Genomic DNA, 15,965 nt, shown 5'->3' on the forward strand with positions numbered 1-15,965 from the left:
TTTGGGAGGCCAAGGCCGGCAGATCACGAGGTCAGCATATCGAGACCATCCTGGCTAACACGATGAAACCCCCTGTCTCTTCTAAAAATACAAAAAATTAGCTGGGCGTGGTGGCATGCGCCTGTAGTCCCAGCTACTCGGGAGGCTGAGGCAAGAGAATTGCTTGAACCCGGGAGGCAGAGGTTGTAGTGAGCCGAGAGCACGCCACTGCCCTCCAGCCTGGGTGATAGAGTGAGACTCCGTCTCAAAAAGAAAACACAATTAAAATCAGCTGCCAAAAACAGCTCACATAACCTAAATGAAGGCAGAAAAGGGGACATAGGTACAGGAAACAAATAGCGTGAATGGAAAAATAAAAAAATCTAAATCCAAATATATCAATAATTACATTAAATGCAAATAGTCTAAGCATATTAATCAATGCTTTTTCTTTTTTGAGACAGTGTCTTGTTCTGTCAGGCAGGCTGCAGTGCAGTGGTGCGATCAGGGCTCACTGCAGCCTCAACCTCCTGGGTTCAGGTGATTGTCACTTTATCCTCCAGAGTAGCTGACACTGCAGGCACACACCACAATGGCTGGCTAATTTCTGTATTTTTTGTAGAGACGGAGTTTCACCATGTTGCCCAGGCTGGTCTCAACTCCTGAGCTCAAGCAATCCGCCCACCTCGGCCTCCCAAAATGCTGCGATTACAGGAGTGAGCCCCCTCGCCTGGCCTTTTTTTGTTTTGTTTTGTTAGGTAAATTCTGACATTTTCTGTATACATTTTCTTTTATTTTCTTTTCTTTTTTGAGACAGGGTTTAACCCTTGTCGCAAAGCGCAAAGGCTGGAGTGCAGTGGCACTATCGTCGGCTCACTGCAACCTCCACTTCTCGGGTTCAAGCAATTCTCCTGCGTCAGCCTCCCAAGTAGCTAGGATTACAGGCATGCACCACCATGCCTGGCTAATTTTTGTATTTTTAGTAGAGATGGAGTTTCACCACGTTGACCAGGCCGGTCTCGAACTCCCAACCTCAAGGTGATTCGCTCGCTTTGGCCTCCCAAAGTGCTGGGATTACAGGCATGAGCCACCGCGCCCAGCAATATATAGTTTTAAAAAGCAATCTGGGCCGGGCGCGGTGGCTCACGCCTGTAATCCTAGCACTTTCGGAGGCCGAGGCGGGCGGATCACAAGGTCAGGAGATCGACACCATGGTGAAACCCCGTCTCTACTAAAAATACAAAAAATTAGCCAGGCGCGGTGGCGGGCGCCTGTAGTCCCACCTACTCAGGAGGCTGAGGCAGGAGAATGGCGTGAACCCGGGAGGCGGAGCTTGCAGTGAGCCGAGATCGCGCCACTGCACTCCAGCCTGGGCGACAGAGCGAGACTCTGCCTCAAAATAAATAAATAAATAAATAAAATAAAAAGCAATCTGGGAGCCAGGAGTGGTGACTCATGCCTGTAATCCTAGCACTTTGGGAGGCTTAGGCAGGCAGATCATGAAGTCAGGAGTTTCAGACCAGCCTGCCCAACATGGTGAAACCCCATGTCTACTACAAATACAAAAATTAGCCAAGTGTGGTGGCGTGTACCCATATCCCAGCTACTCAGGAGGCTGACGCAGAAGAATCACTTGAACCCAGGAGGTGGAGGCTGCAGTGAGCCAAGATCACACCACTGTACTCCAGCCTGGGTGACAGTGAGACTCCATCTAAAAAAGAAAAAAAAGGTGTTGGCAGTGCCCGGCGTGGTGGCTCACACCTATAATCCCAGCACTTGGGAGGCCCAGGCGGGCGGATCATGAGATCAGGAGTTCAAGACCAGCCTGGCCAATATGGTGAAACCTTGTCTCTAAAAATACAAAAATTAGCTGGATGTGGTGGCGCGTGCCTGTAGTTCCAGCTACTCGGAGGCTGAGGCAGAAGAAACACTTGAACCCAGGAGGCAGAAGTTGCAGTGAGCTGAGATTGTGCCACTGCACTCCAGCCTGGGCAACAGAACGAGACCCTGTCTCGAAAAAGAATAATAAACAAAATAAAAAGAAAACTACGTGATCTGAAGAAAAAAATTTAAGAGACCTAAATAAATGGAGAGACATACCACATTCTTAGATGGAGACATAATATCATACAGGTATCAGTTCTCAGTAATTGATCTATGGATTCATTGCAATTCCAATCAAAGTCCCAACAGGACTTTCTGTAGATATAGACAAACTGATTCTAAATGTACCAACGTGGAAAAATGAAAGAAGACTCACAGAACCCAATGTTACACTGACTCTGGAGTGACAACGTGAAGCCAGCTTGATGTTGGAGAAGGGGCAGGCACACACGGAGGGAAGGTGACTTGGGTCATGGATTCTTGACCAAGGTACACAAGCAATTCAATAAAGGAGGATCTTTTCAACAAGCAGCGTGGGAACAACCGTACATTCTTATGCAGAAAAAATGAATCTTGACCTAAACCTCATAACTTAGACCTATGATCCATTTTGAGACCATCTTGTATAAGTATGAAATATAAAAATTAGTGGGGCATAGTGGCTCACGCCTGTAATCCCAGCACTTTGGGAGGCCAAGGTGGGTGGATCACAAGGTCAGGAGATCAGGACCATCCTGGCCAACATGGTGAAACCCTATCTCTACTAAAATACAAAAACAAAAATTAACTGGACGTGGTGGTGTGCGCCTGTAGTCCCAGCTACTCAGGAAGCTGAGGTAGGGGAATCGCTTGAACCCGGGAGGTGGAGGTTGTAGTGATCTGAGATCTTGCCACTGCACTCCAGCCTGGCGACAGAGCTGCCACGGGCAAATCACCTGAGGTTGGGAGTTTGAGACCAGCCTGGCCAACATGGCGAAACCCTGTCTCCACTAAAAATATAAAAATCAGCCGGGCTGGGCGCGGTGGCTCACGCCTGTAATCCCAGCACTTTGGGAGGCCGAGGTGGGCGGATCACCTGAGGTCAGGAGTTTAAGACCAGCCTGGCCAACATGGAGAAACCCTGTCTCTACCAAAAATACAAAAGTTAGCTGGGTATGGTGGCGAGCGCCTGTAATCTCAGCTACTTGAGAGAATGAGGTAGGAGAATCAGAGGTTGCAGTGAGCCGAGATCACTCCACTGCACTCCAGCCTGGGAGACAGAGTAAGACTCCATCTCAAAAAGAAAAAAAAAATTTATATATATATATCTATATATATACATGTGTGTATATGTATGTATATGTGTGTATATATGTATGTGTATATATGTGTGTATGTGTATATATGTATGTGTGTATATATGTTGTATATATATGCATGTATATGTGTGTATATGTGTGTATATAGATGCATGTATGTATATGTATGTGTATATATGTGTGTATATGTGTATATATGTATGTGTGTATATGTGTGTATATATATGCATGTATATGTGTGTATATGTGTATATATGTGTGTATATAGATGCATGTATGTATGTATATGTGTGTATATATGTGTGTGTATATATATATGTGTATGACTTGGGTTTTTTCCTTTGTTTAAACAGAGACAGGATCTTGCTGTGTTGCCCATGCTGGTCTCAAACTCCTGGCCTCAAGTGATCCTACTGCCTCAGGCTCCCGAGTAGCTGGGATCACAGGTGTGAGCCACTGTACCCAGCTAACTTTATTTTAGAGATGGGGTCTCCTGTGTTACCCAGGCTGGTCCGGAACCCCTGGGCTCACACAATCCTCCTCCTGCCTTGGCCTCCCAATGTGGAGGGATTACAGGTGTGAGCCAACAAGCCCAGCCAATTTACAATTTTTACATAACAACATAGGAGAAGGTGGGCGCAATGGCTCAGGCCTATAATCCCAGCACTTTGGGAATCTAAGGTGGGCGGATCATTTGAGGTGAGGAGTTCGAGACCAGCCTGGCCAACATGGTGAAACCCCATCTTTGTATCATCTACCAAAAATAGGGGAAAAAAAATTTAGCTGGGTGCAGTGGCACACACGTGTGGTCCTAGCTACTTGCTTGAGCCTGGGAGGCAAAGGTTGCAGTCAGCCAAGATTGCACCACTGTACTCCAGCCTGGGCAACAGAACAAGACCCCATTTGAAAAATAAAACAACAAAAAAACCTGACACATTGGACTTCACTAAACTTTAACTTTTTGTCCTGTGAAAGGCCTTAATAAAATAAATAACAGAACTACAGATATGGGAAAATTTTTTTTTCTTTTGAGATGGAATTTCACTCTTGTCACCCAGGCTGGAGTGCAGTGACACGATCTCAGCTCACTGCAACCTCCCCCTCTTGGGTTCAAGCAACTCTCCTGCCTCAACCTCCCAAGTATCTGGGATTACAGGTGCCCACGGCCACGCCCAGCCAACTTTTGTGTTTTTAATAGAGACAGAATTTCACCATGTTGGCCAGGCTGGTCTTGAACTCCTGACCTCAGGTGATCCACCCACCTTGGCCTCCCAAAGTGCTGGGATTATAGGCCTGAGCCACTGCGCCTGGCCAAAGGGAAAATATTTTTTTTTTTTTTTTTTTTTTTTGAGGCGGAGTCTCGCTCTGTCGCCCAGGCTGGAGTGCAGTGGCCGGATCTCAGCTCACTGCAAGCTCCGCCTCCCGGTTTACGCCATTCTCCTGCCTCAGCCTCCCGAGTAGCTGGGACTACAGGCGCCCACCACCTCGCCCAGCTAGTTTTTGTATTTTTAGTAGAGACGGGGTTTCACCGTGTTAGCCAGGATGGTCTCGATCTCCTGACCTCGTGATCCGCCCGTCTCAGCCTCCCAAAGTGCTGGGATTACAGGCTTGAGCCACTGCGCCCGGCCGAGAATATTCTCAAATCACACCTCTGACAAGGACTCATTCAGAATATGCAAAGAAGTGTTGGCCAGGCGCAGGGGTTCACACCTCTAATCCCAGCACTTTGGGAGGCCAAGGCGGGTGGGTCACTTGAGGTCAGGAGTTTGAGACCAGCCTGGCCAGTATGGTGAAACCCCATCTCTACAAAAAATAGAAAAATAAGCCAGGTGTGGTTCGTGCCTGTCGTCCCAGCTCCTCAGGAGGCTGAGACACGAGAATCGCTTGAACCCGTGAGGCAGAGGTTGCAGTGAGCTGAGATCGCGCCACTGCACTCCAGCCTGGGTGACAGAGGTGACAGCACAAGACCCTGTCTCAAAAAAAAAAAGAAAAGAAGAATCTCAAAAACATAACCAAATAAAAAACCAGTTTCAAAAATGAACAAAATGCTGGGTGAAGTGGCTCATACCTGTAATCTCAACACTTAGAGAGGCTGAGCAGAAGGGATCACTCGAGGCCAGGAGTTTGACACCAGCCTGGCCAACACAGTGAGACCTGGTCTGTAGAAAAAATAAAAAAACATGTAGCCAGGCATGCTGGTGCACGCCTGTAGTCCCAACTACTCAGGAGACTGAAGCAGAAGGACCACTTAAGCCAGGGAGGTCGAGGCTGCAGTGAGCTACCATCACACCACTGCACTCCAGCCTGGGGGACAGAGCCAGACCCTGTCTCCAATAAATAAATAAGTAGGCCAGGTGTGATGGCTCACATCTGTAATCCTAGCACTGTGGGAGGCCAAGGCACATGGATCACACTGAGCTCGAGGCTCAGGAGTTCAAGACCAGCCTGGGCAACATGGCAAGACCATGTCTCTAGAAAAAAAAAAAAAAAAATTAATTAGCCTGGGAGGTCGAGGTTGCTGTGAGCCATGATCACTGCACTCCAGCCTGTCCAATATAAATAAAATTAAATAATAAAAAATAGGCCAGGCAGGTGGCTCACACCTGTAATCCTGTCATGATCCTTCCCTTTGGGAGGCCAAGGCAGGCAGATCACCTGAGGTCAGGAGTTCAAGACCAGTTTGGGCAACGTGGTGAAACCCCATCTCTAATAAAAGTACAAAAAATTAGCCAGGCGTGGTGGCGGGTGCCTGTAGTCCCAGCTACTTGGGAGGCTGAGGCAGGAGAATCGCTTGAACCTGTGAAGCAGAGGCTACAGTGAGCCAAGATTGCGCCACTGCACTCCAGCCTGGGCAACAGTGAGACTCCATCTCAAAAATAATAATGAAACGAAAACAAACAAAACCAAAAATAAGATGAAGACCTGAACGAAAACTTCAGTAAAGGGGACCTGCAGCACACACAGCGGTGCTAAGGAGATGCCCAGGCTGCGGCCACCAGCAGACTGCAAACTGAAAGCATTATGAGATCCCGCAACACGCCCAAGATGAAAATCACGGCGTCAGGACTCCGATGCATCCTGGCTGAGAAGGCTGAGAAGGCAAGGGGCCCGGCAAGCTGGAGAGTCAGGTGCAGAGTCAGGCATGCACCACAGGACCCAGCGACCCTGCCCCCGGTGTCTCCCCTAATAAACTGAAAGTCTATGTCCTCAGGGGCACGGTACACAAATGCCTATGGAGGCTCCAGTCGTAGCAGGCAAGACCTGGCAGCAAACTAAATATTCTTTAGCAGGTAAACAACCTGTGCTACATCCCTACAAAGACATACTACTCAGTAGTCGGGCGCGGTGGCTCACACCTGTAATCCCAGCACTTCCGGAGGCCACGGCGGGTGGATCACCTGAGGTCAGGAATTCGAGACCAGCCCGGCCAACATGGCAAAACCCCATCTCTACTAAAAATACAAAAATTAGCCGGGTGTGGTGGTGCATGCCTGTAGTCCCAACTACTCGGGAGGCTGAGACAGGAGAATCACTTGAATCTGGGAGGCGGAGGCTGCAGTGAACCGAGATTGCACCACTGCACTCCAGCCTGGGCAACAAAGCGAGACTCTGTGTCAAAAAAAATTTTTTTTTGCAATGTGTCATGTGCCATTGCTAACCACGGGCACCATGCACAGTGAACCCCAGGACTCACGCATCTTCCCAGACTGAAATCTGTTACCAGTTGAACAGCAACTCCCAGCTCCGCTCCCCAGCCCCTGACCACGGCCACCCTACTTTCTGCTTCTGAGTTTGATTATTGCCTAACAGCAGAGGAATCATGCAGAATTTCTCACTTAGCAAAACGGTAGGGTAAGGTTTTTATTTGTTTTGTTTTGTTTTTGAGATGGAGTCTTGCTGTGTCGCTCAGGCTGGAGTGCACGGGAACGATCTTAGCTCACTGCAAACTCTGCCTCCCAGGTTCACGCCATTCTCCTGCCTCAGTCTCCCGAGCAGCTGGGACTACAGGCGCCTGCCACCACGCCCAGTTATTTTTTGTATTTTTAGGAGAGACGGGGTTTCACTGTGTTAGCCAGGATGGTCTTCATCTCCTGACCTCATGATCCGCCCGCCTCAGGCTCCCAAAGTGCTGGGATTAGAGGCGTGAGCCACCGTGCCTGGCCTGTTTTTTGTTTTTGAGACGAGTCTCGCTTTCTTGCCCAGGCTGGAGTGCAGTGTTGCTATCTCGGCTCACGGCAACCTCCACCTCCTGGGTTCAAGCGATTCCCCTGCCTCAGCCTCCCGAGTAGCTGGGATTACAGGCACCTGCCACCACACCCAGCTAATTTTCTTTTTTTTTTTTTTTTTTTAAGACGGAGTCTCGCTCTGTCGCCCAGACTGGAGTACAGTGGCCGGATCTCAGCTCACTGCAAGCTCCGCCTCCCGGGTTTACGCCATTCTCCTGCCTCAGCCTCCCAAGTAGCTGGTACTACAGGCGCCCGCCACCTCGCCCGGCTAGTTTTTTGTATTTTTTAGTAGAGACGGGGTTTCACCGTGTTAGCCAGGATGGTCTCGATCTCCTGACCTCGTGATCCGCCCGTCTCAGCCTCCCAAAGTGCTGGGATTACAGGCTTGAGCCACCGCGCCCGGCCTAATTTTCATATTTTTATTAGAGACGGGGTTTCACCATGATGGCCAGGCTGGTCTTGAACTCGACCTCAGGTGATTCACCCGCCTCCGCCTCCCAAAGTGCTGGGATTGCAGGTGTGAGCCACCACGCCCGGCCTGAAATCCTGCATCTTTATCCAGGCCTCCCTGGATGGATGTTGGGAGAGTTTACGCGTGGCCGTGGGGGATCGCTGTGGCAGGCTCTCAGCTATCAGAGGGCTCCATTGCGAGGAGGCAGCTGGTGGCGAATCCTGAGCAGCGACGTGATCCGAGGGGCAGGCGGCAGGTGGGACGGAAGCTGATGTCACACAGGTGAGTCCCCCACCTCCCCCCAGGCTTCCTCCACCCCCTTGGCAGCCCAGCAGGGTCTGTCAATCAGTGGGACCTGGTCAGCTGGCTGCTGGGGGACCTCAGGCAGGGGGCTTGTCCTTGGGACCTTGCGGCCTCCAGCGAGGGGGACGTTCATAGCACCCAGGAGGGCTCCTCCAGAAGGTGAGACACAGGCACTGAATCCAGCCCTTTACACAAGACCTGAGTCCACCGAGGGAGGGGCCAGCCCCCTCCCCGCGTCTGCATCCCCATGACCACCCAGGTGGAGAGGACTGAGTGTGGTGCCCCTGCAGATGCTCTGACGATCGCCTCAGGCCACGGGGGTGACAGTGACTTAGATCTGTATGCACGTGAGTGGGACAGCCAGGCCTAGCTGGAGAATAAACACACACACACACACACACACACACGTTCACCCACATACACGTGCACTCACGTGGACAGTTCAGTGGGTGGAGGACACTGACTCCAGGCCCAGCTGACCTGGGCAGGGCACTGTTGTGACGTGTGCAGCCACCCCACGATGTCACCGGTGCCAAGTGCCCAGCATGTGTGGAGCAATTGGGGACACAGTGGGTGTCCGAGAGGGGCTCTGCGTCCGAAGGGGAGAGGTGGGTCTCAGCACAGCTGCCCTCTCCCATGGTATGGTGACAGGCACTACCAAGTGGCCTGCGCTGGCCTCTATATGGCTGCCAAGGGTCGTCCCTGAGCACTCAGCAGGTGCCCGTTCCACACAGACTGTGCAAACAACTGTCTCGTTCACCTCATGGCAACCCCATGGGGTGGATACGAACGCACGCATGTGACAGGTGAGACATTCGAGGTCGGGGGGGAGGAGACAGACCCGACCTTGGCCGTGTTCTCCAGCCCTGCCCTGTGCTGGACCCAGCCTAACCTCTGCAGCCTCCCTGCCCTGGACACAAATCTGGCTGAAACCCCAGACCCTGATGGGGCAGAGCCTGGCACTGCAAGAGCCACCAGGATGGGCCCCGTGGGTGTGGGCAGAGGGTGGTCCTCAGTCCAGGTTTTTGCCAGAAGATGGGTCCCTGCAGGAGGGGGTCTCAGCAGCTCAGACTTCAGATGCAGTCACTGCTGCTTGCTGGGGGACGGCCAGACACGGAGCCCTCTGTTCTCTGGCAGTTGTGGACAATGAGGGATCCGTGGAGGAACACCTGGTGGGCAGCAGGAGTCCCTCTTGCAGGTCAGGGTGCAGGGACGGGCTCTCCCCACACAGCCCTCCCACAGTCTTGTTCTCTGGGATTGGCAGTTTGCAGGGGCGTCCCCAGCATCAGACGGTGGGGGGAGGGGGCACACAGGGACCCAGATCCATGGGGCCCAGCCCTATCAAGACCAGATGGGCTCAGTGGAGAAGCTGACTTCTTTCCTTTCAGCCAAACCGGGAGAGCGTCCCAGCACCCAGGCCTCCGCAGGTAACCCCAGACATCAAGACCCTCTTCAAAGGGATGAGCTGGCTCTCCCCTGCCCATCAGCGCAGCTCCAGAATGCCAAGGGGTCTGCTCCCACATGGAGGCCTGGTCCTCCCACACACTGGCCTGGCTGGGCTGTCCCCGAGGCCAAGGCCTAGTGGCATGAGGGGGCTTCCGTGGAGCCCAGGGCAGTGGGCTGCTCTCTGGAGTCCCCAGGACCCGGGGTGTGGCTGGCCTGTCCCAAATCAGGACAGACCCCAGGTTGTCCAGTGGTTCCCGTGCTGGAACTTCTGTCGAAGCCACCCAGGGACCTGGTGCTTTCCACAGTTCAGCATGGAGCAGGGGTGCTGGGCCCTGTCCCCTCCGCGTCTGTCCTGGACACCCCAGGACCACGGCACAGGTCAAGCCCTGCAACCCCAGCGGGGACCTGATACCAGGCCCTACCCAGCCCCATAATGACCAAGAGGCAGGTCCAGAGACACCCCCTGCACAGGGTCACCTGCATCTGACCCCCTTGGCAGGCAGTGACTGGCACGGTGTGGAAGGAGCCAGGGTGGTACCTGGCAGCCCCAAAGGGCTCCTGGCCACAGGAGTCTGTATCGATGGGGAAGCTGGTCACTTGGAGGCTGCTGGAGAGAAGCGCAAGTGTGGCATCCCCTGGACAGAAGGGTGAGTGTGGCGTCCCCTGGACAGAAGGGTGAGTGTGGCGTCCCCTGGACAGAAGGGTGAGTGTGGCGTCCCCTGGACAGAAGGGTGAGTGTGGCGTCCCTGCAGCCCTGGCCAGCCAGCAGCACGCCCTGCAGTCTCTCCCCCAACCTCTGGGACGGGGACCCCTGACAGGGCACAAGTCCCCATTCCAGAGGGGCCTGGCCTAGCCTCAACCCGAGCCCTGGGAGGGGAGGGGCACCAGGGACGCCGTGGGCCTCCAGCAGCAGCCAGAATGACCACACGGCTGACTGAGCACTCTGTGGCTGTGGCCAGACCTAGAACTTGGCCCAAGGCAGGGCAAGCCCCTTGGAGCAGAGTGGATGGCTGAGCCTGTGCGTACCCAGCAAGGCCGAACCAGTGACGCTACCAGGCTCCAAGAGCAGCCAGCCATGAGGCAGGGGCGGGGCGGGGCGAGGGTGGGGTGAGGGCAGGGGCGGGGGAGGGCGGGACAAGAGCAGGCGGACCAGCTGCCAACCTCGTCCACTCCAGGAGGCAGGGATGGCCAGGCTACCACGCCCTAGTGGCCGCCACCCGACCACCAATAAGGCAAATGCCTGAGGCCAGTCGGTGCTGCGGCCCTACTTCCAAGGTCCACAGACTGCTCCAGGCCAGAGAGATGAAGAAAACTGGGCATGTGAAAGCGCAGGAGGCAGGGTCCCTATGTCTGCCATTCTTGGCAGGTGCATTTCACGGTGGGAAAAAGTCAGGAAAGACGATGCCTCTCACCGCCAAGAAGGCTCCCAAGTAGAAACCAGAGCCACTGGCACAGATCCCCAACCCCTAAAATCACCTCCCTCTGGAGGACCATGATGCCCTCCTAGTTGGTAGAAGCACAGCAAGCTCTCTGTCCTTATGATCTGCCTGCTTGTCCAGAGCTCTCTGCCAGAATCCATGGACACTCTGGGGCAGGCAGGAGGAGACAGCAGCACAGCCCAGACCCCTGACCAGCCTCTCCCAACCTCCCTCTCCCAAAGGCTGTGGAGAGCCCAAGGCTGGACAGGCCCGAGGTTCCGACATACCTCACACCAGGCCACACGTGCGCCGTGTCCCACCCTCAGCCAAAATCCAAGGTCAAGACCATCCAATAATTTACTGCAATCCCATCTGCGCCTGACAAGGGCCCACAGAGGCCTGGGAAGGGAGCTAAGGGCTGGGGTTCCGGTGGCATTTGGGACGCTCAAGACAGTCTGTGCAAAGCATCCCTGGGAGGGTCTGCGGTCACTTCGGCCCATGGTCCCTGGGTGGCTGGGCTCCAGCAGCCCTTCCTTCCTTCCTTCCTTCCATCCATCCTTCCTTCCTCCTCCTTCCGTCTGCACCTCCTCCCTGCATCCGGCACCTCCATGTCCTGAGCTTGTGCTGGGCGGGGCACAAAGGAGGCTGCTGACCGCAGGTGAGGAGACCGGCAGGGGTGGGAAGCCCAGGGTCATCCAGCGGGCGTGGCGGCCGCCCTGGGAGCCCCCCTCACCTGCGTCAGGAGAGCACACACTTGCAGCTCATGCAGCCGGGGCCACTCTCATCAGGAGGGTTCAGCTTCCGCAGCTTATGCTGCCGAATCTCACGCACCAACGTGTAGAAGGCATCCTCCACTCCCTGGGAAAGGAGGAATGGGATCAGGAGGGACAGGCCTGTGGCCCCCTGCCTGGGTGAGGGGCTCCCTGCTGTGCAATCAAGCCATGCCTGGCCCAAGACTCCCAACTCCACCAGCCACTTCCCCAGGCCCACCACACACACAGGAAGCTGGGCTCTGGTCATCTCGAAGAGCCCAGGGCCACCTGCATCACGCTACAGCAGCCTCTCAAAGGTCAGGGTGGCCCAGGACCCTCCTGAACTCCAGATCTGGCCAGGGTTTGACTACCCTGCACCCAGCTCTCATCTGAGCTACGGCCAGTGTCCCCGGCAGCCTCACTAAGACTCAGAACCAACAGGTGCCCGTGGGACACTCTGGGGACAAGAGGGGCTGGGCCCCAGGGTCACCGCTCCGGCCTGGCTCAGGGCAGCTCTCCCCAAGGACCTCCGCCTTCCCCGGAGCTGTGTCGGCCCAGGACTGCAGGGCGTGAGCCCAGACCCCGGCCCTTGCCTCCCTCACTGCCCTGCCGTCCCGGGAGACTTACAGCGCGAGGGGCCGCTGGGTCACATGGGTCCCGGGGGGTCCCAGAGGGTCCCGGAGCTGGAGCCAGAGCCAGAGCGGCTGCCCTGTGTCAAGGGAGAGGGGTCAGTGAGTGCTGCTCCCTGGCTGGGGCGGGGCGGGGCAAGTCCCTGGCTAGCTGTGGGTTGGAGAGCTGCCTCACCTGTCGGGTCTTGGCCGAGGTCTCGATGTAGGGGATACCATAGCTTCGGGCGAGGTCCTGAGCCTGCCGAGACTCCACGGTGCGTGCAGCCAGGTCACACTTGTTCCCCACCAGCACCATGGGCACGTCGTCTGAGTCCTTCACCCTCTTGATCTGCTCCCTGGGATGAAAAGTGAGAGCTGGCTATAGGGGCTGCAGGCACGACTGCATCCAGGACATGCACAGAGAGGACAGGAGGCCCCTGTCTGGGCACAGCCGACCTGACCCCACTTGTGCCTGATGGGCTCCCGGGCCAGCCTCATGGGGTTCACCTGTACTGGTGGATGTCCTCAAAGGACTTGGTGTTGTTGATGGCAAACACACACAGGAAGCCTTCCCCCGTGCGCATGTACTGGTCCCGCATGGCGCTGTACTCCTCTTGGCCGGCGGTGTCCAGGATGTCCAACAGGCATGTCTCCCCATCAATGACCACCTGCTTTCGGTAGGAGTCCTGCAGGAAGACAGAGCTCAGGGACCCCCTCAGGACCCTCCACGCGGGGAGTTCACAATGCCAGCCTCTCCCTAGTACCTCTCATACCCCTCTCATGCCCCCTCTCCTGGGGTGCTGAGACGAGGGGCTCCCCTCCTCTGGAGGAAGCAGGAGACAGGCCCAGAGCACCATGCAGGGCCAGGGGCCGCAGCCACCCCTATCCTGGCTGTGTCCTGGGCTCGCCCACAGCAGCTGCTGGGACCTGGACGGTGGTGCCAGGCTCACCTCTATCGTGGGGTCGTATTCGTCCACGAAGTGGTTCTGGATCAGCTGGATGGTCAGCGCACTCTTGCCCACACCGCCGGCGCCCACCACCACGAGCTTATATTCCGTCATTGCTCCTCAGGGGCCTGCGGCCCGGGGTCCTACAGGGTCTCCTACCCCACCTGCCAAGGACGGCCCTGCTCAGCCAGGCCCAGGCCCCACAGGGCAGCTGCTGGCAGAGCCATCTGAAGAGCAAACCCATAGCGGGCCCTGGATCCCAACGCCAGGCAGGAAGGACTGCACCGTGCCTACCTGTGCAGCTGCAAACCAGCGCGGGGGAGGGCTGTCGCCTCGCCCCCACTTGCTGTTAAGGACCCAGTGAGGGGAAAAGGGAGCCAGCCTCCAAAGGCAGGGCTGACAGCTGAGCGCTCTCAACCAAATTAGAAGCTGCTGGGTCGGCAGAAAGACTAAAGGGAGGCGCCCGAGGGCTGAGGTTACCGTCCTCCTAAACAGGTCTGGCCACGGCGGAGCGCGCCACGGCGTGCCCGGGCAGGCCAGTGCCAGCCTGCAGGCCCCGCGGCGCTGGTGCCTCCGACAAGTATTTGCTGAGCGCCTACTGCGTACTAAGCGCCGCCAAGGGGAGGGCAGACCCGGGCAGCGCCCGGCGCCTCCGGCGGGGAACCGGGGGCATCTTTCAGCCACAGAAAGCTGGAGAAGACAGAGGGGCTCCTGGGAAGCAGGGGCTGAGCCACAGGAAGGGGTCGAGAGGCGGCGCGGGAGACCCGGAGAGGGGAACGGCCCTGGGGCTGAGGCCCCCGGCCTGATCTGCGACCTGTGATGCTGAATCGGGGGTGCCCGGGCGTGCCGTGGCCGCGGCCGCCTCCGCCCAGACGCGCCTGGTTGTGAGGGCGCCGGGCCCGAGGCTCCCGGGGACGCCGGCGTGAGGACCGTGCCCAGCGCGAGGCCACGGGCGGGGCCCGGATTCCCACAGGCCCCAGGGACTAAGGGGCCTCAGCCCGCCCCCGCCATCCGCAGCCCCCGACGCCCGCTCACCTGTGCCCGGGGGCCCCGCCCGGCCCCACCCACCCACTACCGCTGACGCCCGCCGGCCCCGCGCCCCCGGCCCGCGCCGCGCGTATGGCTGCCGCCTGGGGGCGGGGAGGGCGCGCGGCCCGGCCGACCCCGGCCCGCACTCACCGCTCACTGGCGCGACTGCCCCCGGGGCCGGGGCCGAGGCCGGGGCGGGGCGGGGGCGGGGGCGCGCGGTTCTCCCCGCGCATGGGCTCCGTCCGCGGCGGGTGCGGCTGGGGCTGCAGGCGCAGGGAGCGGGCGGCGGAGACTCGGCCGGGCCTGCGCACGCCCCACCCCGCGCCCGTCCGTCAGCCCGACGCGACCTACCATTGGCCGCGCTCCACCAGGCCCCGCCCCGCCCCGGTTGGCTGAGCTGCCCGTCTGTCAGGAGCCGCGGTCTGGCAGGGCTTCCGGGAGCAACGCGGGAGGTGGAGCCAGAAGGGCTACGGCCTCGCGGGATTGGGCTCGGCCGGCTAGCGGAGGGAAGCTCGGGGTTGCTGGAGGAGGGCGAGGGAGCAGGTGTGTGGGGGCCTGGGGCGGCATATCCGAGCAGGGCCGTGGACTCTCCCGGGAACAAGCCGGCGAGAGAACCCGACTCAGTGGCGCCCGTGCACTCGAGGCCCTCCCTGCGCTGGCAGTGCGGCGCCGCCCACCGCGGAGGTCCCGGGGCTCCGGGCTGAGGAAAGGCTGGAATCCGCCTGGACCAAGGCGGGCCGCTCGGAGCTGGGGGCCCCCGGGTGGCCGCGGGGTCCGGTTGCCTGGCTCCCCTTCCGCGCAGGTGGAGTGGCCCCGCACCCGGACGGTGCGCACCCCACCTACCACCACGCACCCCAGCTCCCCTATTCCCACCGCAGCCCACCCCGAGGACGCCTTGCAGCCCCGGTGGGATTTCGGGCAGCAGGCGCAGCGGTGCGCCCTGGAGCCAGGCGTGAGAACGCCCCCTCCGCCACTCGTCTTACTTGGGCCTGCGTGGCAGGCGACCCTGCCCGCTCAGTCCCCCCAGACTTGAGGTTCCAACCACGCAGTTCAGCGTGGTGCAGTTAAACGGTACCCACAGGTTGCCACAGGAGAGCGAAGTGCCCAGGGCTCACCCCAAGCACAAAGACCACATCCTAGCTCTTTCAAACCCAAAAAGACGTGTTTTTAACATTTTTTAAAATTGCAAAAGAATCAAATACATTCTCATTAAAAAACAAAAGGGATGGCCGGGCGCGGTGGCTCAAGCCTGTAATCCCAGCACTTTGGGAGGCCGAGACGGGCGGATCACGAGGTCAGGAGATCGAGACCATCCTGGCAAACACGGTGAAACCCCGTCTCTACTAAAAAATACAAAAAAAAAAAAACTAGCCGGACGAGGTGGCGGGCGCCTGTAGTCCCAGCTACTCGGGAGGCTGAGGCAGGAGAATGGCGTGAACCCGGGAGGCGGAGCTTGCAGTGAGCTGAGATCCGGCCACTGCACTCCAGCCTGGGCGACGGAGCGAGACTCCGTCTCAAAAACAAAACAAAACAAAACAAAAGGGGCCGGGCGCGGTGGCTCACGTCTATAATCCCAGCACTTTGGGAGGCCCAGGCGGGTGGATTACTTGAGGTCAGGAGTTCA

The 15,965-nt window shown here is 57.2% G+C and overlaps 1 protein-coding gene and 1 long non-coding RNA gene across 6 annotated transcripts; one reads left to right on the forward strand and one right to left on the reverse strand.

Annotated features, from left to right (window-relative positions):
* Window positions 1–7,850: 7,850 nt before the first annotated feature.
* On the forward strand, window positions 7,851–10,272 carry LOC117081689. Its single transcript, XR_004436243.1, has 3 exons — window positions 7,851–8,120; window positions 9,530–9,568; window positions 10,087–10,272. It is a non-coding gene; the product is annotated as an uncharacterized LOC117081689 (long non-coding RNA).
* Window positions 10,273–11,339: 1,067 nt separating this feature from the next.
* Window positions 11,340–14,646, reverse strand: HRAS (HRas proto-oncogene, GTPase). Of its 5 annotated transcripts, XR_004436242.1 has the most exons (7): window positions 14,492–14,646; window positions 13,316–13,476; window positions 12,873–13,051; window positions 12,562–12,721; window positions 12,385–12,466; window positions 11,739–11,863; window positions 11,340–11,629 (listed from the first exon to the last, which is right to left on the reverse strand). XR_004436242.1 is itself a non-coding variant. In XM_033207941.1 (6 exons), exons 2-5 carry the CDS (start codon window positions 13,424–13,426, stop codon window positions 12,404–12,406), a joined length of 513 nt encoding a protein of 170 aa, XP_033063832.1. In that variant the 5' UTR covers window positions 13,427–13,476; window positions 14,492–14,637; the 3' UTR covers window positions 11,340–11,863; window positions 12,385–12,403. The 5 variants fall into 5 exon arrangements, 4 of the variants coding, with proteins under 4 accessions (XP_033063832.1, XP_033063828.1, XP_033063829.1 ...); XM_033207941.1 differs by having other exon boundaries at window positions 11,340–11,863; window positions 14,492–14,637; XM_033207938.1 differs by lacking the exon at window positions 12,385–12,466 and having other exon boundaries at window positions 11,345–11,629.
* Window positions 14,647–15,965: the final 1,319 nt, after the last annotated feature.

This window comes from Trachypithecus francoisi, unplaced genomic scaffold (genome assembly GCF_009764315.1).
Source record: "Trachypithecus francoisi isolate TF-2019V2 unplaced genomic scaffold, Tfra_2.0 Lachesis_group8, whole genome shotgun sequence".
Classification (NCBI taxonomy): domain Eukaryota; kingdom Metazoa; phylum Chordata; class Mammalia; order Primates; family Cercopithecidae; genus Trachypithecus; species Trachypithecus francoisi.

What these genes read in the sequence shown, in the direction of transcription:
- HRAS (XM_033207937.1), bottom strand. Translation starts at nt 13,426, where the DNA reads ATGACGGAATATAAGCTCGTGGTGGTGGGCGCCGGCGGTGTGGGCAAG. An exon ending in AATACGACCCCACGATAGAG is followed by an intron (nt 13,052 to 13,315) that starts GTGAGCCTGGCA and finishes GTCTTCCTGCAG; the next exon opens with GACTCCTACCGAAAGCAGGT. An exon ending in GAGGACATCCACCAGTACAG is followed by an intron (nt 12,722 to 12,872) that starts GTGAACCCCATG and finishes TTTTCATCCCAG; the next exon opens with GGAGCAGATCAAGAGGGTGA.